The following is a 24,424-nucleotide window of genomic DNA, read 5'->3' as shown; positions in this document are numbered from 1 at the left end:
TCAGGACTTGCATCTTTAGACTAGGTCTTTCGAGGCACAAGCTCTGAAATTTTATTTGGAAACTGGGTCTTTCGAGGCACAAGCTCTGAAATGAGCTTCTAAGGGAATGATGTACGTCAAAAAGGAAATTTGATGCTATAGGCTCCAGAATAGGGACTTGCTTCTTGAAACCTTTTTGTGCCTCAAAACATTGATTTTGATGTTCCAAAATCAGGGGTTTCAAGACACAAGCTCTGAAATGAGGTTCTAAGAGCACGATGTATATCAAAGTTATGTTTTGACGTTACTGACTCTGGAATTGGGACTTGTTTCTGGAAACCATGTTGTGCCTCAAAACACTAATTTTTATACTCCAAAAATGAGGTTTTTGAGGCACAACCTCCGAAATGAGGTTCTAAGAACACCATGTTTGTCAAAATCATGTTTTGACGCTATCAACTTGAGAATCGAGACTTGTGTGTTGAAACCTTGTTGTGCCTTTAAACATTGATTTTGATGTTCTGAAACGAGGGCTTTCGAGCCAGACGCTCCGAAACGAGGTTCTAAGAGCACATTGTGCATCAAAATCATGTTTTGATTGTACAGGCTTCGGAATAGGGACTTGCATCTTGAAAGCTTGTTCTGCCTCCAAACACCAATTTTGATGCTTTGAAATTGAAGATTTTGAGGTATAAGCTCCAAAACAAGGGTCTAAGAGCATGATGCATCAAAATCAAATTTTGATGCTAACGGCTCCAAAATTAGGGTTTACATCCTGAAACCTTGTTGTGCCTCGAAACATCGATTTCGATGCTCCAAAACTGAGGATTTTGAGGCACAATTTTCTAAAATAAGGGTCTAAGAGCACAATGCGCATCAAATTGAAGTTCAATGGTACTAGCTGTATAATCGGGGTTTGCATCTTGAAACCTTGCTGTTCCTCAAAACACTAATTTTGATGCTCCAAAACCGGGGCTTTCGAGGCACAAGCTTCAATGCCATTAATGCCAAAGGGGGAGATTGTTGTCATATGGACACTCCAGTTCTAAGAACACCATGTTTGTCAAAATCGTGTTTTGATGCTATTAGTTATAGAATCGGGACTTGTGTCTTGAAACCTTGTTGTGGCTTTAAACATTGATTTTGATGTTTTGAAACTGGACCTTTCGAGCCACATACTCCAAAACAGTGTTCTGAGAGCACGATGTGCACCAAAATCACGTTTGGGCACTACAGGCTCCGAAATAGGGACTTGCGTCTTGAAAGCTTGTTGTGCCTCAAAACATTGATTTTGATGTTCCAAATCAGGGCTTTCAAGGCACAAGCTCCGAAATGAGGTTCTAAGAGAACGATGTACATCAAATTTGCCTCCAAACCAAAGATTGTGAGGCATAGCTCCAAAATAAGATTCTAAGAGCATCATGTGCGTGAAAATTAAATTTTGATGCTATCGGCTCTAGAATCAGTACTTGCATCTTGAAACCTTGTTGTGTCGCCAAACATCGATTTTGATGCTCCAAATCTGGGGCTTTTGAGGCACAATTTCTAAAATAGGGTTCTAAGAGCACAATGTGCATCAAAATTGAATTTTGGTGCTACTGGCTCTATAATCGGGGTTAGCATCTTTAAACCTTGTTGTGCCTCAAAACACTGATTTTGAAGCTACAGTCTCCGGAATAGGGACTTGCGTCTTGAAAGCTTGTTGTGCCTCCAAACACAAATTTTGATGCTTCGAAACCGAATATTTTGAGGCATAAGCTCCAAAACAAGGTTCTACGAGCATGATGTGCGTGAAAATCAATTTTTGATGCTACCAACTTCAGAATTAGGACTTGCATCTTGAAACCTTGTTGTGCCTCCAAACATCAATTTTGATGCTTCAAAAATGGGTCTTTCGAGGCACAAGCTCTGAAATGAGCTTCTAAGAGAATGATGTGCGTCAAAATGGACTTTTGACGCTACAGGCTCTCGAATAGGACTTGCTTCTTGAAACCTTCTTTTGCCTCAAAACACTTATTTTGATATTCCAAAATCAAGCCTTTCAAGGCACAAGCTCCGAAAAGAGGTTCTAAGAGCATGATGTATATTAAAATTGCATTTTGATGCTACCGACTCTAGAATTGGGACTTGTGTCTTGAAACCTTGTTGTTTCTCCAGACATTAATTTTTATGCTCCAAAAACGAGGCTTTTGAGGCACAACCTCCGAAATGAGGTTGTAAGAAGACCAATATTTATTTTGATGTTTTAAAACTGGAGCTTTTCAGCCACATGCTCTAAAACTAGGTTCTAAGAGCATGATGTGTATCAAAATCATGTTTTCACACTACAGGCTCCAAAATGGGGACTTGCATTTTGAAAGCTTGTTGTGCCTCCAAACACGAATTTTGATGCTTTGAAACCGAAGATTTTGAGGCATGAAGTCATAAACAAGGTTCTAAGAGTACGATGTGCATCAAAATCAAATTTTAACTCTAACGGCTCAAGAATCAGGACTTGCATCTTGAAACTGGGGCTTTTGAGGCACAATTTCTAAAACAGGGTTCTAAGAGCACAATGTGCATCAAAAATGAATTTTGATGCTACTAGCTCTAGAATCAAGGCTTGCATCTTGAAACCTTGTTGTGCCTCAAAACACTAATTTTGATTCTCCAAAAACGGGGATTTCGAGGCACAAGCTTCGAAATGAGGTTCTAAGAGCACTATGTGCGTCAAAATCTGATTTTGATGCAATTGACTTGCATCTTGAAACCTTGTTGTGCCTCCAGACTTTGATTTTGATGCTCCAAAACTGGGTCTTTCATGGTGCAAGCTCCGAAATAAGCTTCTAAGAGAATAATGTGCGTCAAAATGGAATTTCGAAGCTACAGGCTCCGGAATAGGGACTTGCTTCTTGAAACCTTGTTCTGCCTCAAAACATTGATTTTGATGTTCCAAAATCAGGGCTTTCTAGGCACAGGCTCCGAAACGAGGTTCTAAGAGCACGATGTACATCAAAATTGCATTTTGATGCCACCGATACTGGAATTGGGACTTGTGTCTTGAAACCTTGTTGTGCCTCCAAACACAAATTTTTATGCTCCAAAAATGAGGCTTTTGGGGCATAACCTCCAAAATGAGGTTCTAAGAACACCATGTTTGTCAAAATCTCATTTTGACACAATCAACTTGAGAATCTGGACTTTTGTCTCTTAACCTTATTGTGCCTTTAAACATTGATTTTGATGTTTTGAAATTGGAGCTTTCGAGCTACACACTCTGAAATGAGGTTCTAAGAGCACGATGTGCATCAAAATCACGTATTGACACTATAGGCTCTAGAATAGGGACTTGCATCTTGAAAGCTTGTTTTGCCTTAAAACACCAATTTTGATGCTTCGAAACCAAAGATTTTAAGGCTCAAGCTCCAAAAGAAGGTTCTAAACCTTGTTGTGCCGCAAAACACTGATTTTGATGCTCCAAAACCGGGGGTTTTGAGGCACAATCTTTGAAATGAGGTTATAAGAGTACGCTATCTTTGAAATGAGGTTCTAAGAGTACGCTATGCACCAAAATCAGTTTTTGACACTAATGACTCTAGAATCAGGACTAGCATCTTGAAACCTTGTTTTGTTTCCAAAATTGGGTCTTTCGAGGCACAAGCTCCGATATGACTTTCTAATACAAACATGTGCGTCAAAATGGAATTTTGATGCTACAGGCTCCGGAATAGAGACTTGATTCTTGAAACCTTGCTGTGCCTCAAAACATTAATTTTGATGTTCCAAAATTAGGGCTTTCAAGGCACAAGCTTCGAAATGAGGTTCTAAGAGCATGATCTAAATCAAAATTGTGTTTTGACACTACTAACTTTGGAATTGGGACTTGTGTCTTGAAACCTTGTTGTGCCTCCAAATAGTAATTTTTATTCTCCAAAAATGAGGCTTTTGAGGCACAACCTCCGTAATGGGATTCTAAGAACATTATGTTTGTCAAAATCGTGTTTTGACACTATCAACTGGAGAATCGGGACTTGTGTCCTGAAACCTTGTTGTGGCTTTAAACATTGATCTTGATGTTTTGAAACTGGAGCTTTCGAGCCACACGCTCCGAAATAAGGTTCTAAGAGCACGATGTGCATCAAATTCACGTTTTGACACTACAAGCTCCAGAATAGGAACTTGCATCTTGAAAGCTTATTGTGCCGCCAAACACCAATTTTGATGATTCGAAACTGAAGATTTTGAGGCATAAGCTGCAAAACAAGGTTCTAAGAACACGATGTGTGTCATAATCAAATTCTGATGCTACCAGCTCAAGAATCAGGACTTGCATTTTGAAACCTTGTTGTGCTTCCAAACATTTATTTTTGATGCTCCAAAATTCGGGCTTTTTAGGCACAATTTCTAAAACAGGGTTCTAAAAGCACAATGTGCATCAAAATTGAATTTTGATGCTACTGGCTCTATAATTGGGGCTTGCATCTTGAAACGTTGTTCTGCCTCAAAACACTAATTTTGATGCTCCGCAACCGGGGCTTTTGAGGTACAAGCTTCGAAATGAGGTTCTAAGAGCACGATGTGCACCAAAATTAGATTTTGACGCTATTGACTCTAGATTCCGGAATTGCATCTTGAAACCTTGTTGTGCCTCCAAACATTGATTTTGATTCTCCAAATTGGGTCTTTCAAGGCACAAGCTCCGAAATGAGCTTCTAAGAGAATGAGGTGCGTCAAAATTGAATTTTGACGCTTGTGCCTCCAAACATTGATTTTGATGCTCCAAAACTACGTCTTTAAAGGCAGAACCTTTGAAATGAAGTTTTAAGAGCTCGATGTACATCAAAATTGTGTTTTGACGTTACCGACTCTGGAATTGGGACTTGTGTCTTGAAACCTTGTTGTGCCTCCAAACACTAATTTTTATGTTCCAGAAATGAGGCTTTTGAGGCACAACCTCCAAAATGAGGTTCTAAGAACACCATGTTTGTCAAAATCATGTTTTGACGCTATCAGCTTGAGAATCGAGACTTTTATCTTGAAACCTTGTTGTGCTTACAAACACGAATTTCGATGCTTCGAAATCGAAGATTTTGAGGCATAACCTCCAAAGCAAGGTTCTAAGAGCATGATGTGTGTCAAAATAAAATTTTGACTCTACCGGCTCAAGAATCAGGACTTGCATCTTGAAACCTTTTTTTGCCTCCAAACATCGATTTTGATGCTGCAAAATTGGGGCTTTTGAGGCACAATTTCTAAAACAGGGTTCTAAGAGCACAATATGATTCAAAATTGAATTTTGATGCTACTAGCTCTAGAATCGGGGCTTGCATCTTGAATCCTTGTTGTACCTCAAAACACTGATTTTGATGCTCTGTAACCAGGGCTTTTGAGGCACAAGCTTCGAACTGAGGTTCCAAGAGGACGATGTGCGCCAAAATTAGATTTTGATGATATTGACTCTAGAATCAAAACATGCATCTTGAAACCTTGTTGTGCCGCCAAATATCAATTTTGATGCTCCAAAATTGGGGCTTTTCAAGCACAATTTCTAAAAGAGGGTTCTAAGAGCACAATGTGCATCAAAATTGAATTTTGATGCTATTTTCTCTAAAATCGGGGCTTGCATCTTGAAACCTTGTTGTGTCGGAAAACACTGATTTTGATGCTCCAAAACTGGGGCTTTTGAGGCACAAGCTTTGAAATGGGGTTCTAAGAGCACGATATGTACCAAAATTAGTTTTTGACGCTATTGACTCTAGAATCGGGACTTGCATCTTGAAACCTTATTTTACTACCAAGCATTGATTTTGATGCTCCAAAACTGGCTCTTTCGAGGCACAAGCTCCGAGATGAGCTTCTAGGACAAACATGTGCGTCAAAAAGGAATTTTGACGCTATACGCTCCAAAATAGGGACTTGATTTTTGAAACCTTGTTGTGCCTCAAAACATTGATTTTGATGTTCCAAAATTAGGGCTTTCAAGGCAAAAGCTCGGAAATGGGGTTCTAAGAGCACGATGTACATCAAAATTGTGTTTTGACGCTACCAACTATGGAATTGGGAAATGTATCTTGAAACCTTACTGTGCCTCAAAACACTAATTTTTATGCTCCAAAAACAAGGCTTTTGAGGCACAAGCTCCGTAATGGGATTCTAAGAACATTATGTTTGTCAAAATCATGTTTTGACGCTATCAGCTTGAGAATCGGGACTTGTGGCTTGAAACCTCTTTGTGCCTTTAAACATTGATTTTGATGTTTTGAAACTGGAGCTTTCAAACCACATGCTCCGAAATGAGATTCTAAGAGCACGATGTGCATCAAAATCACGTTTTGACACTAAAGGCTCCGGAATAGGGAATTACGTCTTGAAAGCTTGTTGTGCCTCCACACACCAATTTTGATGCTTCGAAACCAAAGATTTTGAGGCATAAGTTCCAAAACAAGGTTTCAAGAGCACGATGTGCATGAAAATCAAATTTTGACGCTACCAGTTTAGGAATAAGGACTTGCATCTTTAAACCTTGTTGTCCCTCCAAACATCGATTTTGATTCGCCAAAACTGGGGCTTTTGAGGCACAATTTCTAAAACAGGGTTCTAAGAGAACAATGTGCATCAAAATTGAATTTTGATGCTACTGGCTCTAGAATAGGTGCTTGCATCTTTAAACCTTGTTGTGCCTCAAAACATTGATTTTGATGCTCCAAAACTAAGGCTTTCGAGGCACAAGCTTTGAAATGAGGTTCTAAGAGCACGATGTGCACCAAAATCACATTTTGACGTTATTGACTCTACAATCGGGAATTGCATCTTGAAACCTTGTTGTGCCTCCATATATTGATTTTCATGCTCCAAAAATGGGTCTTTCGAGGCACAAGCTGCGAAATGAGCTTCTAAGAGAATGATGTGCGTCAAAATGGAATTTTGACGCTACAATTTCCGGAATAGGGACTTGCTTCTTGAAACATTGTTGTGCCTCAAAACGTTGATTTTCATGTTCCCAAATCAGAGCTTTCAAGGCACAAGCTCTGAAATGAGGTTCTAAGAGCACGATGTACATCAAAATTGCGTTTTGACGCTACCAACTCTGGAATTGGGACTTGTGTCTAGAAACCTTGTTGTGCTTTTAATCATTGATTATGATGTTTTGAAAATCGAGATTTCAAGCCACACGCTCCGAAACAAGGTTCTAAGAGCACGATATGCATCAAAATCACGTTTTGACACTATAGGCTCCGTAATAGGGACTTGCATCCTGAAAGCTTGTTGTGCCTCCAAACACCATTTTTGATGCTTAGAAACCGAAGATTTTGAGGCATAAACTCCAAAACAAGGTTCTAAGAGCACGATGTGCACCAAAATCAAATTTTGACGCTATTGACTCTAGAATCAGGAATTGCATCTTAGAACCTTGTTGTGCCTCCAAACATTGATTTTCAAGCTCCAAAACTGGGTCTTTCGAGGCACAAGCTCTGAAATGAGCTTCGAATAGAATGATGTGCGTCAAAATGGAATTTTGACACCACAGCTCCGGAATAGTGACTTGATTCTTCAAACCTTGTTGTGCCTCAAAACATTAATTTTGATGTTCCAAAATCAGGGCTTTCAAGGCAAAAGCTCCAAAATGAGGTTCTAAGAGCACAATGTCCTTCAAAATTGCGTTTTGATGCTACCAAATCTGGAATTGGGACTTGTGTGTTGAAACCTTGTTGTGCCTCCAAACACTAATTTTTATCCTCCAAAAATGAGGCTTTTGAGGCACAACCTCTGAAATGAGGTTCTTAGAACACCATGTTTGTCAAAATCGTGTTTTGACGCTATCAGCTTGAGAATCGGGACTTGTGTCTTGAAACCTTGTTATGCCTTTAAACATTTATTTTGATGTTTCGAAACTGGAGCTTTCGAGCCACACGCTCTGAAACGAGGTTCTAAGAGCATGATGTGCATCAAAATTAGGTTTTGACACTATAGGCTTTGGAATATGGAATTGCGTCTTGAAAGCTTGTTGTGCCTTTAAACACCAATTTTAATGCTTTGAAACCGAGGATTTTGAGGCATATGCTCCAAAACAAGGTTCTAAGAGCATGATGTGCGTCAAAATCAAATTTTGAGGCTACCAGCTCCAAAATCAAGAATTGCATCTTGAAACCTTCTTGCGCCTCCAAACATTGATTTTGATGCTAAAAAACTGGGTCTTTCGAGGCACAAGCTCCGAAATGAACTTCTAAGAGAATGATGTGAGGAATTTTGACGCTATAGGCTTTGGAATAGGGACTTTCTTCTTGAAACCTTTTGTGCCCCAAAACTAATTTTTATGCTCCAAAAACGAGGCTTTTGAAGCACAACCTCCGAAATGAGGTTCTAAGAACACCATGTTTGTCAAAATTGAGTTTTGACGCTATCAGCTTGAGAATCGGGACTGGTGTCTTGAAACCTTGTTGTGCCTTTAAACGTTGATTTTGATGTTTTGAAACTGGTGCTTTCAAGCCACAAGCTCCAAAACAAGGTTCTAAGAGCACGGTGTGCATCAAAATCACGTTTTGACACTACAGCCTCTCGAATAGGGACTTGCATCCTGAAAGCTTGTTGTGCCTCCAAACACCAATTTTGATGCTTCAAAACCAAAGATTTTGAGGTGTAAGCTCCGAAACAAGGTTCTAAGAGCATGATGTGCATCAAAATAAAATTTTGATGCTACCGGCTCCAGAATCAGGACTTGCACTTTTGAGGCACAATTTCTAAAACAGGGTTCTAAGAGCACAATGTGCATCAAAATTGAATTTTGATGGTACTGGCTCTAGAATCGGGGGTTGAATCTTGAAACCTTGTTGTGCCTCAAGACATTGATTTTGATGTTGCAAAATTAGGGCTTTCAAAACACAAGCTCTGAAATTAGGTTCTAAGAGCACGATGTACATCAAAATTGCGTTTTGACGCTAACGACTCTGGAATTCGGAATGGTGTCTTGAAACCTTGTTGTGCCTCCAAAGACTAATTTTTATGCTCCAAAAATGAGGCTTTTGAGGCACACCCTCCGAAATGAAATTCTTAGAACACCATGTGTGTCAAAATTGTATTTTGATGCTATCAGCTTGAGAAATGGGACTTGTGTTTTGAAACCTTGTTATGCCTTTAAACATTGATTTTGATGTTTTGAAACTAGAGCTTTCAAGCCACATGCTTTGAAATGAGGTTCTAAGAGCATGATGTGCATCAAAATCACATTTTCAAACTATAGGCTCTAGAATAGGGAGTTGCATCTTGAAAGCTTTTTGTGCCTCCAAACACCAATTTTAATGCTTCGAAACCGAAGATTTTGAGGGATATGCTCCAGAACAAGGTTGTAAGAGCACGATGTGCATCAAAATCAAATTTTGACTCTACCGGCTCAAGATTCAGGACTTGCATCTTGAAACCTTGTTGTGCCTCCAAACATCAATTTTGATGCTCCAAAACGGGGGCTTTTGAGGCACAATTTCTAAAACAGGGTTCTAAGAGCACAATGTGGATCAAAATTGAATTTTGATGCTACTGGCTCTAGAATCGGGGCTTGCATCTTGAAACCTTGTTGTGCCTCAAAACACTGATTTTGATGCTCTGAAACTGGGGATTTCAAGGCACAAGTTTCAAAATCAGGTTCCAAGAGCACGATGTGTGCCAAAATCAAATTTGATGATATTGACTCTAGAATCAGGACTTGCATCTTGAAACCTTGTTGTGCCTCCAAATATTGATTTTGATGCTCCAAAATTGGGTTTTTCAAGGCACAAGCTCCGAAATGAGCTTCTAAGAGAATGATGTGCGTCAAAATGAAATTTTGACACTATAGTCTCGAGAATAGGGACTTGCTTCTTGAAACCTTGTTGTGCCTCAAAACATTGATTTTGATGTTCCCAAATCGGGGCTTTCAAGGCACAAGCTCCAAAATGAGGTTCTAAGAGCACGATGTATATGAAAATTGCGTTTTCATGCTACGGAGCCTGGAATTGGGACTTGTGTCTAGAAACCTTGTTGTGCCTCTAAACAATAATTTTTATGCTCCAAAAAGGAGGCTTTTGAGGCACAACCTCCGAAAAGAGGTTCTAAGAAAGCCATGTTTGTCAAAATCGTGTTTTTACGCTATCAGCTTGAGAAATGGGACTTGTGTCTTGAAACCTTATTGTGCCTTTAAACATTGATTTTGATGTTTCAAAACTGGAGCTTTCAAGCCACACGCTCCGAAATGAGGTTCTAAGAGCACGATGAGCATCAAAATCATGTTTTGACACTACAGGCTCCAGAATAGGGACTTGCATCTTGAAAGCTTGTTGTGCCTCCAAACACCAATTTTGCTGCTTGGAAACCGAAGATTTTGAGGCATAAGCTCCAAAACAAGATTCTAAGAGTACGATGTGCGTCAAAATCAAATTTTGACACTACTGGCTCCAAAATAACGACTTGCATCTTGAAACCTTATTGTGCCTCGAAACATCGATTTTGATGCACCAAAACTGGGGCTTTTGAGGCACAACTTCTAAAAGAGGGTTTTAAGAGCACAATGTGCATCAAAATTGAATTTTGATGCTACTGGCTCTAAAATCAGGGCCTGCATCTTGAAACCTTTTTGTGCCTCAAAACATTGATTTTGATGCTCTAAAACCGGGGCTTTTGAGGCACAAGCTTCAAAATGAGGTTCTAAGAGCACGATGTGCGTAAAAATCTGATTTTGATGCTATTGACTCTATAATCAGGACATGCATCTTGAAACCATGTTGTGCCTCCAAACATTGATTTTGATTCTCCAAAAATGGGTCTTTCGAGGCACAAGCTCTGAAATGAGCTTCTAAGAGAGTGGTGTGCGTCAAAATGAAATTTTGAAGCTACAGGCTCCAAAATAGGGACTTGCTTCTTGAAACCTTGTTGTGACTCAAAAAGTTCATTTTGATGTTCAAAAACTAGGACTTTTGAGGCACAATTTCTAACAAAGGGTTCTAAGAGCACAATGTGCATCAGAATTGAATTTTGACACTATTGTCTCTAGAATTGGGACTTGCATCTTGAAACCTTGTTGTGCCTCCAGACATTGATATTGATGCTCCAAAACTGGGTTTTTCGTGGCACAAGCTTTGAAATGAGCTTGTAAGAGAATGATGTGTGTCAAAATGGAATTTTGACGCTACAGAATCCGGAATAGGGACTTTCTTCTTGAAACCTTGTTGTGCCTAAAAACATTGATTTTGATGTTCCAAAATCAGGGCTTTGAAGGCACAAGCTCCGAAATGAGGTTCTAAGAGCACGATGTACATCAAAATTGCATTTTGACGCTACCAACTCTGGAATTGGGACTTGTGTCTTGAAATCTCGTTGTGCTTCCAAACACTAATTTTTATGCTCCAAAAATGAGGCTTTTGGGGCACAACCTCCGAAATGAAGTTCTTAGAACACCATGTTTGTCAACATCGTATCTTGACTCAATCAGCTTGAGAATCCGGACTTGTGTCTTGTAATCTTGTTGTGCCTTTAAACATTGATTTTGATGTTTTGAAATTGGAGCTTTCGAGCCACACGCTCTGAAACGAGGTTCTAAGAGGATGATGTGCATCAAAATCACGTTTTGATACTACAGGCTCTGGAATAGGGACTTGCATCTTGAAAGCTTGTTGTGCCTCCAAACACCAATTTTGATGCTTTGAAACCGAAGATTTTGAGGCATAAGTTCCAAAACAAGGTTCTAAGACCATGATGTGCATTAAAATCAAATTTTGATGCTACCGGCTCAGGAATCATGACTTGTATCTTGAAACCTTGTTTTGCCTCAAAACACTGATTTTAATGCTCCGCACCTGGGGCTTTCGAGGCACAAGCTTCAAAATGATGTTCTAAGAGCACAATGTGCCCCAAAATAAGAATTTGATGCTATTGACTCTAGAATCAGGACTTGCATCTTGAAACCATGTTGTGCCTCCAAACATTGATTTTGATGCTAAAAAACTGGGTCTTTTGAGGCACAAGCTATGAAATGAGCTTCTAAGAGAATGATGTGCGTCAAATTGGAGGAATGTTGATGCTGCAGGCTCCGTTATAGTGACTTGCTTCTTGAAACCTTGTTGTGCCTCAAAACATTAAATTTGATGTTCCAAAATCAAGGCTTTCAAGGCGCAAGCTCCGAAATGAGGTTCTAAGACGACGATGTACATCAAAATTACATTTTGATGCTACCGACTCTGGAATTGGGACTTGTTTCTGGAAACCTTGTTGTGCCTCCAAAGACTAATTTTTATGGTCCAAAAATGAGGTTTTTGAGGCACAACCTCCGAAATGAGGTTCTAAGAACACCATGTTTGTCAAAATCATGTTTTGACGCTATCAGCTTGAGAATCAAGACTTGTGTCTTGAAACCTTGTTGTGCCTTTAAACATTGAATTTGATGTTTGGAAATTGGAGCTTTTGAGCCACACGCTCTGAAACAAGGTTCTAAATGCACGATGTGCGTCAAAATCAAATTCTGACGCTACCGGCACCAGAATTAGGACTTTCATCTTGAAACCTTGTTGTGCCTCCAAACATCGATTTTGATGCTCCAAAACTAGGGCTTTTGAGGCACAATTTCTAAATAAGGGTTGTAAGAGCACATTGTTCATCAAAATTGAATTTCGATGCTAGTGGCTCTAGAATCTGTGCTTGCATCTTGAAAACTTGTTGTGCCTCAAAACACTAATTTTGATGCTCCAAAACTAGGACTTTCTTAGCACAAGCTTCAAAATGAGGTTCTAAGATCATGATGTGCGCCAAAATCAAATTTTGATGCTATTGACTCTAGAATCAAGAATTGCATCTTCAAACCTTGTTGTGCCTCCAAACATTGATTTTGATGCTCCAAAATTGGGTCTTTTGAGGCACAAGCTTTGAAATGAGCTTCTAAGGGCAATGATCTGCGTCAAAATGGAATTTTGATGCTACAGGCTCCAAAATAGAGACTTGCTTCTTGAAACCTTGTTATGCCTCAAAACGTTGATTTTGATGTTCCAAAAAGAGGGCTCTCAAGACACATGCTCCGAAATGAGGTTCTAAGAGCACGATGTACATCAAAGTTATGTTTTGACATTACCGACTCTGGAATTGGGACTTGTTTTTGGAAACCATGTTGTGCCTCCAAACACTAATTTTTATGCTCCAAAAATGAGGTTTTTTTTGCACAACCTCCGAAATGAGGTTCTAAGAACACCATGTTTGTCAAAATTGTGTTTTCGTGCTATCAGCTTGAGAATCAAGACTTGTGTGTTGAAAGCTTGTTGTGCCTTTAAAGATTGATTTTGATGTTCTGAAACTAGAGCTTTCGAGCCACATGCTCCGAAATGAGGTTCTAAGAGTAGGCTATTCATCAAGATCATGTTTTGGTTGTACAAGCTCTGGAATAGGGACTTGCGTCTTGAAAGCTTGTTGTGCCTCCAAACACCAATTTTGATGCTTCAAAACCGAAGATTTTGACATATAAGCTCCAAAACAAGGGTCTAAGAGCATGATGTGCATCAAAATCAAATTTTGACGCTAGCGGCTCCAGAATCAAGGTTTGCATCCTTAAACATTGTTGTGCCTCGAAACATCAATTTTGATGCTCCAAAACTGGGGATTTTGAGGCATAATTTTCTAAAATAGGGTTCTAAGAGCACAATGCACATCAAAATTGAAGTTTGATGGTACTGGCTCTATAATCGGGGTTTGCATCTTGAAACCTTGTTGTTCCTCAAAACACTGATTTTGATGCTCCGAAACTGGGGCTTTCGAGGCACAAGCTTCAAAATGAGGTACTAAGAGCACGATGTGCGCCAAAATCTGATTTTGACGCTATTGACTCTAGAATCGACACTTGCATCTTGAAACCTTGTTGTGCCTCCAAACATTGATTTTAATGCTCCAAAACTAGGTCTTTTGAGGCACAAGCTTGAGAATCGAGACTTTTGTTGTGAAACATTGTTGCACCTTTAAACATTGATTTTGATGTTTTGAAACTGGAGCTTTCGAGCCATACGCTCCGAAACGAGGTTCTAAGAGTAGATGTGCATCAAAATCATGTTTTGACACTATATGCTCCATAATATGGACTTTCATCTTGAAAGCTTGTTGTGCCTCCAAACACGAATTTTGATGCTTCGAAATTGAAGATTTTGAGGCATAAGCTCCAAAACAAGATTCTAAGAGCACGATCTACATCAAAATTGTGTCTTAATGCTACCGACTCTAGAATTGGGACTTGTGTCTTGAAACCTTGTTGTGCCTCCAAACACTAATTTTTAAGCTCCAAAAATGACGCTTTTGAGGCACAACCTTCGAAATGAGGTTCTAAGGACACCATGTTTCTCAAAATCATGTTTTGAAGCTATCAGCTTGAGAATCGGGACTTGTGTCTTGAAACCTTGTTGTGCCTTTAAACATTGATTTTGATGTTCTAAAACTGGAGCTTTCCAGCAACATTCTCCGAAATGAGGTTCTAAGAGCACGATGTGCATCAAAATCACATTTTGAGAGATAAGCTCCAAAACAAGGGTTTTTGACGCACAATTTCTAAAATAGGGTTCTAAGAGCACAATGTGCATCAAAATTGAATTTTGATGCTAGTGGATCTAAAATCGGGGCTTGTATCTTGAAACCTTGTTGTGCCACAAAACACTGATTTTGATGCTCCGAACCTGAGGCTTTCGAGACACAAGCTTCGAAATGAGGTTCTAAAAGTACGATGTGCACCAAAATTAGATTTTGATGCTATTGACTCTAGAATCATGACTTACATCTTGAAACCTTGTTGTGCCTCCAAACATTGATTTTGATGCTTGAAAACTGGGTCTTTCGAGGCACAAGCTCTGAAATGAGCTTCTAAGTGAATGATGTGCCTCAAAAAGGAATTTTGACTCTAAAATTAGGATTTAAACACTAATTTTTATGCTCCAAAAGCGAGGCTTTTGAGGTACAACCTCTGAAATGAGTTTCTAAGAACACCATGTTTGTGAAAATCGTGTTTTGATGCCATCAGCTTGAGAATCGGTAGTTTTGTCGTGAAACCTTGTTGTGCCAAAATCAGGGCTTTCAACGCACAAACTTCGAAATGAGGTTCTTAGAGCAAGAGGTACATCAAAATTGGGTTTTGACGCTACTGACTCTTCAATTGGGACTTGTGTCTTCAAACCTTTTTGTGCCTCCAAACACTAATTTTTATGCTCCAAAAATGAATCTTTTCAGGCATGACCTCCGAAATGAGGTTCTAAGAACACGATGTTTGTCAAAATCTTGTTTTGACGCTATAAGCTTGAGAATTGGGACTTGTGTCTTGAAACCTCGTTGAGCCTTTAAACATTGGTTTTGATGTTTTAAAACTGGAGCTTTTGATCCATACACTCCGAAATGACGTTCTAAGAGCAAGATGTGCATCAAAATTATGTGTTGACACTACAGGCTTCGAAATAGGGACTTGCGTCTTGAAAGCTTGTTGTGCCTCCAAACACCAATTTTGATGCTTCGAAACCAAAGATTTTGAGGCATAAGCTCCAAAAAAGTTTCAAAGAGCACGATGTGCACCAAAATCAAATTTTGATGCTACCGGCTCCAGAATCAGGACTTGCATCTTGAAACCTTCTTGTGCCTCGAAACATCGATTTTGATGCTCCAAAGTTGGGGCTTTTGACGCACAATTTCTAAAACAAGGTTCTAAGAGCACAATGTGAATCAAAATTTTTTTTTGATGCTACTAGCTCTGGAATCGGGGCTTGCATATTGAAACCTTGTTGTGCCTCAAAATCACTGATTTTTGATGCTCGAAAACTAGGGCTTTCAAGGCACAAGCTTCGAAATGAGGTTCTAAAAGTACGATGTGCTCCAAAATCAGATTTTGACACTATTGACTCTAGAATCTTGACTTGCATCTGGAAAGCTTGTTGTGCCTCCAAACATTGATTTTTATGCTCCAAAACTGGGTCTTTCAAGGCACAACCTCCGAAATGAGCTTTTAAGATAATGATGTGCGTCAAAATTGAATTTTGACGCTACAGGCTAAGGAATAGGGACTTACTTCTTGAAACCTTATTATGCCCCAAAACATTAATTTTGTTGTTCCAAAATTAGGGCTTTCAAGGCACAAGATTTGGAATTAGGTTCTAAGAGCACGATGTACATCAATATTAAGTTTTGACGCTACCGACTCTGGAATTGGGACTTGTGTCTTGAAACCTTGTTATGCCTCCAAACACTAATTTTTACGCTCCAAAAATGAGGCTTTTAAGGCATAACCTCCAAAATGAGGTTCTAAGAACACCATGTTTGTTAAAATCTTGTTTTGACGCTATCAGCTTGAGAATCGGGACTTGCATCTTGAAACCTTGTTGTGCCTTTAAACATTGATTTCTATGTTTCAAAACTGGAGCTTTCTAGCCACATGCTCTGAAATGAGGTTCTAAGAGCACGATGTGCATCAAAATCACGTTTTGACACTACAGGCTCTGGAATAGGGAGTTGCATCTTGAAAGCTTGTTGTGCCTCCAACCTGGGGATTTTGATGCACAATTTCTAAAATAGGGTTCTAAGAGCACAATGTGCATCAAAATTGAATTTTGATGCTACTAGCTCTTGGATCGGGGCTTGCATCTTGAAACCTTGTTGTGCCTCAAAACACTGATTTTGATGCTCTGCAACCAGGGCTTTCGAGGCACAAGCTTCGAAACAAGGTTCTAAGAGCATGATGTGCGTCAAAATCAGATTTTGACGCTATTGACTCTAGAATCGGTACTTGCATCTTGAAACCTTGCTGTGCCTCCAAACATTGATTTTGATGCTCCAAAACTGTGTCTTTCAAGGCACAATCTTCGAAATGAGATTCTAAGAGAATGATGTGCATCAAAATGGAATTTTGATGCTACAGACTCCAAAATAGGGACTTGCTTCTTGAAACCTTGTTGTGCCTCCAAAACTGGGTCTTTCGAGGCACAAGCTCCGGAATGAGCTTCTAAGAGAATGATGTGCATCAAAATCGACTTTTGACGCTATAGGCTCTGGAATAGGGACTTTCTTCTTGAAACCTTGTTGTCCCTCAAAACATTGATTTTAATGTTCCAAAATCAGGTCTTTCAAGGCACAAGCTCTGAAATGAGGTTCTTAAAGCACAATGTACATCAAAATTGCGTTGTGCTATGGAATTGGGACTTATGTCTTGAAACCTTGTTGTGCCTCCAAACACTAATTTTTATGCTCCAAAAATGAGGCTTTTGAGGCACAGCCTCCGGAATGAGGTTCTTAGAACACCATATTTGTCAAAATCGTGTTTTCGTGCTATCAGCTTGAGAATCGGGACTTGTGTCTTGAAACCTTGTTGTGCCTTTAAACTTTGATTTTGATGTTTTGAAACTAGAGCTTTCGAGCCACACACTCCGAAACAAAGATCTAAGAGCACGATGTGCATCAAAACACTACGCTCTGGAATAGGGACTTGCATCTTGAAAGCTTGTTGTGCCTCCAAACACCAATTTTGAGGCATAAGCTCCAAAACAAGGTTCTAAGAGCATGATGTGCGTCAAAATCAAATTTTGACGCTACCGGCTCCAGAATTAGGACTTGCATCTTGAAACCTTGTTGTGCTTCCAAACATCGATTTTGATGCTCCAAAATTGGGGATTTTGAGACACAATTTCTAAAATAGGCTTCTAAGAGCCCAATGTGCATCAAACTTGAATTTTGAAGGTACTGGCTCTAGAATCGGGGCTTGCATCTTGAAACCTTGTTGTGCCTCAAAACACTGATTTTGATGCTCCGAAATTGGGGCTTTCGAGTTTCAAGCTTCAAAATGAGGCTCTAAGAGCACGATGTGCGCAAAAATCATATTTTGACGCTATTGATTGTAGAATCGAGACTTGCATTTTTAAACTTTATTGTGCCTCTAAATATTGATTTTGATGCTCCAAAATTGGGTCTTTCAATGCACAAGCTCCGAAATGAGCTCCTAAGAGAATGATGTGCGTCAAAATGGAATTTTGATGCTACAGGCTCTGGAATAGGGACTTGCTTCCTGAAACCTTGTTGTGCCTCAAAACATTACTTTTGATGTTCGAAAATCAGGGCTTTCAAGGCACAAGCTCCGAAATGAGGTTATAAGAGCACGATGCACATCAAAATTTTGTTTTGTCGTTACTGACTCTGGAATTGGGACTTGTGTCTTGAAACCTTGTTTTGCCTCTATACACAAATTTTTATGCTCCAAAAATGAGGCTTTTGAGGCACAACCTCCGAAATGTATTTCTAGGAACACCATGTTTGTCAAAATCGTGTTTTGAAGCTATCAACTAGAGTATTGGGACTTGTTTCTTGAAACCTTATTGTGCCTTTAAACATTGATTTTGAGGTTTTGAAACTGGAGCTTTCGAGCCACTTGCGCCGAAACGAGGTTCTAACAGCACAATTTGCATCAAAATCACATTTTGACACTACAGGCTCCGAAATAGGGACTTGCGTCTTGAAAGCTTGTTGTGCCTCTAAACACCAATTTTGATGTTTCGAAACCAAATATTTTGAGGCATAAGCTCCAAAACAAGGTTCTAAGAACACGATGTGTGTCAAAATCAAATTTTGACACTACTGGCTCCAAAATTAGGACTTGCATCTTGAAACCTTGTTGTGCGTCCAAATATCGATTTTGATGCTCCAAAACTGGGGCTTTTGAGGCACAATTTCTAAAATATGGTTCTAAGAGCACAATGTGCATCAAAATTGAATTTTCATGCTACTAGCTCTAGAATCGAGGCTTGCATCTTGAAACCTTGTTGTGCCTCAAAACACTGATTTTGATGCTCCGAAAATGTGAGGCACAAGCTTCAAAATGAGGTTCTAAGAGCACGATGTCTGCCAAAATCAGATTTTGACACTATTGACTCTAGAATCGGGACTTGCATCTTGAAACCTTGTTGTGCTCCAAAACCGGGGCTTTCGAGGCACAATCTTTGAAATGACGTTCTAAGAGCACGATATGCACCAAAATAAGTTTTTGATGCTATTGACTCTAGAATCAGGACTTGCATCTTGAAACCTTATTTTGCTTCCAAACATTGATTTTGATGCTCCAAAACTGGGTCTTTCAAGGCACAAGCTCCGAGATGACCTTCTAATACAAACATGTGTGTCAAAATAGAATTTTGACGCTAGAGGCTCCGGAATAGGGACTTGATTCTTGAAACCTTGTTGTGCCTCAAAACATTGATTTTGATGTTCCAAAATCAGGGCTTTCAAGGCACAAGCTCCGAAATGAGGTTCTAAGAGCATGATGTACATCAAAATTGTATTCTGACGCTACTAACTCTGGAATTGGGACTTTTATCTTGAAACCTTGTTGTGCCTCCAAACACTAATTTTTATGTTCCAAAAATGAGGCTTTTGAGGCATAACCTCTGAAATGAGGTTCTAAGAACACCATGTTTGTCAAAATCGTGTTTTAAAGCTATTAGCTTGAGAATTGGGACACCTTGTTGTGCCTTTAAACATTGATCAAAAATGACACGACAAGCTCCAGAATAGGGACTTGCATCTTGAAAGCTTGTTGTGCCTCCAAACACCAATTTCGATGCTTCGCAACCGAAGATTTTGAGGCATAAGCTCCAAAACAAGGTTCTAAATCAAAATTTGATGCTACCGGCTCCAGAATCAAAACTTGCATCTTGAAACCTTGTTGTGCCTCCAAACATCAATTTTGATGCTCCAAAACTGGGGCTTTTGAGGCACAATTTCTAAAATTGCGTTTTGATGCTACCGACTCTGGAATTGGGACTTGTGTCTTGAAACCTTGTTGTGCCTCCAAACACAAATTATTATGCTCAAAAAATGAGGCTTTTGAGGCATAACATCCATAATGGGATTCTAAGAACATTATGTTTGTCAAAATTGTGTTTTGACGCTATCAGCTGGAGAATCGGGACTTGTGTCTTGAAACATTTTTGTGGCTTTAAACATTGATTTTGATGTTTTGAAACTAGAGCTTTCGAGCCACATGCTCTGAAACGAGGTTCTAAGAGCGTGATGTGCATCAAAATTAGGACTTGCATTTTGAAAAATTGTTGTGCCTCCAAACATCAATTTTGATGCTCCAAAATTGGGGCTTTTCAAGCACAATTTCTAAAATAGGGTTCTAAGAGCACAATGTGCATTAAAATTGAATTTTGATGCTACTGGCTCTAGAATCGGGGCTTGCATCTTGAAACATTGTTGTGCCTCAAAACACTGATTTTGATGCTCCACAACTGGGGCTTTCGAGGCACAAGATTTGAAATGAGGTTCTAAGAGCACGATGTGCACCAAAATTAGATTTTGACGCTATTGACTCTAGACTTGGGAATTGCATCTTGAAACCTTGTTGTGCCTCCAAACATTGATTTTGATGCTCCAAAACTGGGTCTTTCGAGGCACAAGCTCCGAAATGAGCTTCTAAGAGAATGAGGTGTGTCAAAATCGAATTTTGATGCTACAAGCTCTGGACTAGGGACTTGCTTCTTCAAACCTTGTTGTGCCTCAAAACATTGATTTTGATGTTCCAAGATCAAGGCTTTCAAGGCGCAAGCTCCAAAGTGAGGTTGTAAGAGCACGATGTACATCAAAATCATGTTTTGACGCTACCAACTCTGGAATTGGGACTTGTGTCTTGAAACCTTGTTGTGCCTCCAAACACTAATTTATATGCTCCAAAAACGAGGCTTTTGAGGCACATCCTCTGAAATGAGGTTCTAAGAACAGCATGTTTGTCAAAATCGTGTTTTGACGCTATCAGCTTGAGAATCAAGACTTGTGGTTTGAAGCCTTGTTGTGTCGTTAAACATTGATTTTGATGTTTTGAAACTGGAGCTTTCGCTCCACATGCTCCGAAACGAGGTTCTAAGAGCACGATGTGCATCAAAATCACGTTTTGACACTACAGGCTCTGGAATAGGGACTTGCGTTTTGAAAGTTTGTTGTGCCTTCAAACACCAATTTTGATGCTTGGAAACTGAAGATTTTGAGGCATAAGCTCCAAAACAAGGTTCTAAGAGCACGATGTGCGTCGAAATGAAATTTTGATGCTACTGGCTCTAGAATCAGGACTTGCATCTTGAAACCTTGTTGTGCCTCCAAACATCGATTTTGATGCTCCAAAACTAGGGCTTTTGAGGGACAACTTCTAAAATAGGGTTCTAAGAGCACAATGTGCGTCAAAATTGAATTTTGATGCTACTGGCTCTAAAATCGAGGCTTGCAACTTGAAGCCTTGTTGTGCTTCAAAACACTAATTTTGATGCTCCGCAACCGGGGCTTTCGAGGCACAAGCTTCGAAATGAGCTTCTCAGAGCACGATGTGCGCCAAAATCAGATTTTGACACTATTGATTCTAGAATCAGGACTTGCATCTTGAAACCTTGTTGTGCCTCCAAACATCGATTTTGATGCTCCAAAACTGGGTCTTTCAAGGCACAAGCTCCGAAATGAGCTTCTAAGAGAATGATGTTCGTGAAACTCGAATTTTGACGTTACAGGCTCCGGAATAGGGACTTGCTTCTTGAAACCTTGTTGTGCCTCAAAACATTGATTTTGATGTTCCAAAATCAGGGCTTTCAAGGCACAAGCTTCGAAATGAGGTTCTAAGAGCATGATGTACATCAAAATTGCGTTTTGACACTGCCGACTCTGGAATTGGGACTTGTGTGTTGAAACCTTGTTGTGCCTCCAAATCTTCGATTTCAAAGCATTGAAATTCGTGTTTGTAGGCACAACAAGCTTTCAAGATGCAAGTCCCTATTCCAGAGCCTATAGTGTTAAAAAGTGATTTTGATGCACATCATGCTCTTAGAACCTCATTTCGGAGCGTGTGGTTCAAAAGCTCCAGTTTCAAAACATCAAAATCAATATTTGAAGACACAAGTCTCGATTCTCAAGCTGATAGTATCAAAACACAATTTTTACAAAGTCCCGATTTTAGAGTCAATAGCGTAAAAAACTGAAACGTTGTTGTGAATTGGGACTTTTTTCTTGAAACCTTGTTGTGCCTTTAAACATTGATTTTAATATTTTGAAACTTATAGAGCTAGTATTGACTCTGGAATTTAAAGAGCACGATGTAGATCAAAATTAAATTTTGACGCTACCGACTCGAAAATTGGGACTTGTGTCTTGAAACCTTGTTGTGCCTCCAAACATTAATTTTTATGCTCCAAAATTGAGGATTTTGAGGCACGACCTCCAAAATTAGGTTCTAAGAACACCATGTTTGTCAAAATCGTGTTTTGACGCTATCAGTTATAGAATCGGGACTTGTGTCTTGAAACCTTGTTGTGGCTTTAAACATTGATTTTGATGTTTTGAAACTGGACCTTTCGAGCCACATACTCCAAAACAAGGTTCTAAGAGCACGATGTGCACCAAAATCACGTTTGGACACTACAGGCTCCGAAATAGGGACTTGCGTCTTGAAAGCTTGTTGTGCCTCAAAACATTGATTTTGATGTTCCAAATCAGGGCTTTCAAGGCACAAGCTCCGAAATGAGGTTCTAAGAGAACGATGTACATCAAATTTGCCTCCAAACCAAAGATTGTGAGGCATAGCTCCAAAATAAGATTCTAAGAGCATGATGTGCGTGAAAATTAAATTTTGATGCTATCGGCTCTAGAATCAGTACTTGCATCTTGAAACCTTGTTGTGTCGCCAAACATCGATTTTGATGCTCCGAATCTAGGGCTTTTGAGGCACAATTTCTAAAATAGGGTTCTAAGAGCACAATGTGCATCAAAATTGAATTTTGGTGCTACTGGTTCTATAATCAGGGTTAGCATCTTTAAACCTTGTTGTGCCTCAAAACACTGATTTTGAAGCTCTGAAACCTTTGAGGCACAAGCTTCGAAATGAGGTTCTAAGAGCATGATGTGCGCCTAAATCATATTTTGATGCAATTGACTCTAGAATTGGGACTTGCATCTTGAAAACTTGTTTTGCCTACAAACATTGATTTTGATGCTGCAAAACTAGGGCTTTCGAGGCACAAGCTCCGAAATGAGCTTCTAAGAGAATGATGTGCGTCAAAATGAAATTGTGACGCTACAGGCTCCAGAATAGGGACTTACTTCTTTAAACCTTGTTGTGCCTCAAAACATTGATTTTGATGTTCCAAAATTAGGACTTTCAAGGCACAAGCTCTGAAATGAGGTTCTAAGAGCACGATGTACATCAAAATTGCATTTTAATGCTACCGACTCTGGAATTGGGACTTGTGTCTTGAAACCTTGTTGTGCCTCCAAACACTAATTTTTACTCTCCAAAAATGAGGCTTTTAAGGCACAACCTCCGAAATGAGGTTCTGAGAACACAATGTTTGTCAAAATTGCATTTTGACGCTATCAGCTTAAGAATCGGGACTTTTCTTGAAACCTTGTTGTGACTTTAAACATTGATTTTGATGTTTCGAAACTAGAGCTTTCAAGCCACACACTCTAAAATGAGGTTCTAAGACCATGATGTGCATCAAAATCATGTTTTGACACTACAGGCTCCGGAATAGGGACTTGCGTCTTGAAAGCTTGTTGTGCCTCCAAACATCAATTTTGATGCTTCGAAACCGAAGATTTTGAGGCATAAGCTTCAAAACAAGGTTCTAAGAGCACGATGTGCATCAAAATCAAATTTGGATGCTATCGGCTCCAGAATCAGGACTTGCATCTTGAAACCTTGTTGTGCCTCCAGACATCAATTTTGATGCTCCAAAACTGGGACTTTTGAGGGACAATTTCTAAAACAAGGTTCTAAGAGCACAATGTGCATCAAAATTGAATTTTGGTGGTACTGGCTCTAGAATCGGGGCTTGCATCTTGAAACCTTGTTGTGCCTCAAAAGATTGATTTTGATGCTCCAAAATTGGGGCTTTCGAGTTTCAAGCTTCAAAATGAGGTTCTAAGAGCACGATGTTAGGATTCCCACGGAATACTGAGAGGGGCGAGTGAATTAGTATCTAACCAGTGAGTATTATTTCTTAAGTTAAAACATGCAGAACATAAAATAGAAGTATACTGGTATGTAAGAATTAATGCAATAAATAGAATTAGAAACATCCACATGAAAAAAACACCATAACACAAGATGTTTAACGAGGAAACCCAATGTGGAAAAAACCTCGGTGGGATTTGTGACCGACAATATTCACTTACTGACCAATAAGAGAATATTACTTACAATAGGAGCCTGCACATGTAGGAAGGCCAACTGCCTAGAGCTCACTGCTCAATGAGAAGTCACACTGACTTACAATGAGGATTATACTAATCCAATGATATGTATTGCTTTACAATAGCATCTCCAATGCCAGATTCAGTACCGGTTCTAACTCTGTTCTTTACATATACCCTTGACCTATAATTCGCACATTAGGTCTGCCTAATAATTTTATTTATGCTCGCTACCTTACATTTTTTAAATGTCTACAATGACCTCCTTTATATACAAGAGTCA

General features: G+C 39.5%; 1 protein-coding gene across 1 annotated transcript in view; it reads left to right on the top strand.

Annotated features, from left to right (window-relative positions):
• Nucleotides 1-848: 848 nt before the first annotated feature.
• The window catches only part of LOC131859024 (photosystem II CP43 reaction center protein-like), a 37,073-nt gene continuing 13,497 nt past the window's right edge, over nucleotides 849-24,424 (top strand). The window contains 1 exon segment of the mRNA XM_059212535.1: nucleotides 849-882. Coding sequence (XP_059068518.1) covers nucleotides 849-882 — 34 coding nt within the window.

This window comes from Cryptomeria japonica, chromosome 10 (genome assembly GCF_030272615.1).
Source record: "Cryptomeria japonica chromosome 10, Sugi_1.0, whole genome shotgun sequence".
NCBI lineage: Eukaryota > Viridiplantae > Streptophyta > Pinopsida > Cupressales > Cupressaceae > Cryptomeria > Cryptomeria japonica.
This window is presented reverse-complemented; position numbering and strand designations above follow the sequence as displayed.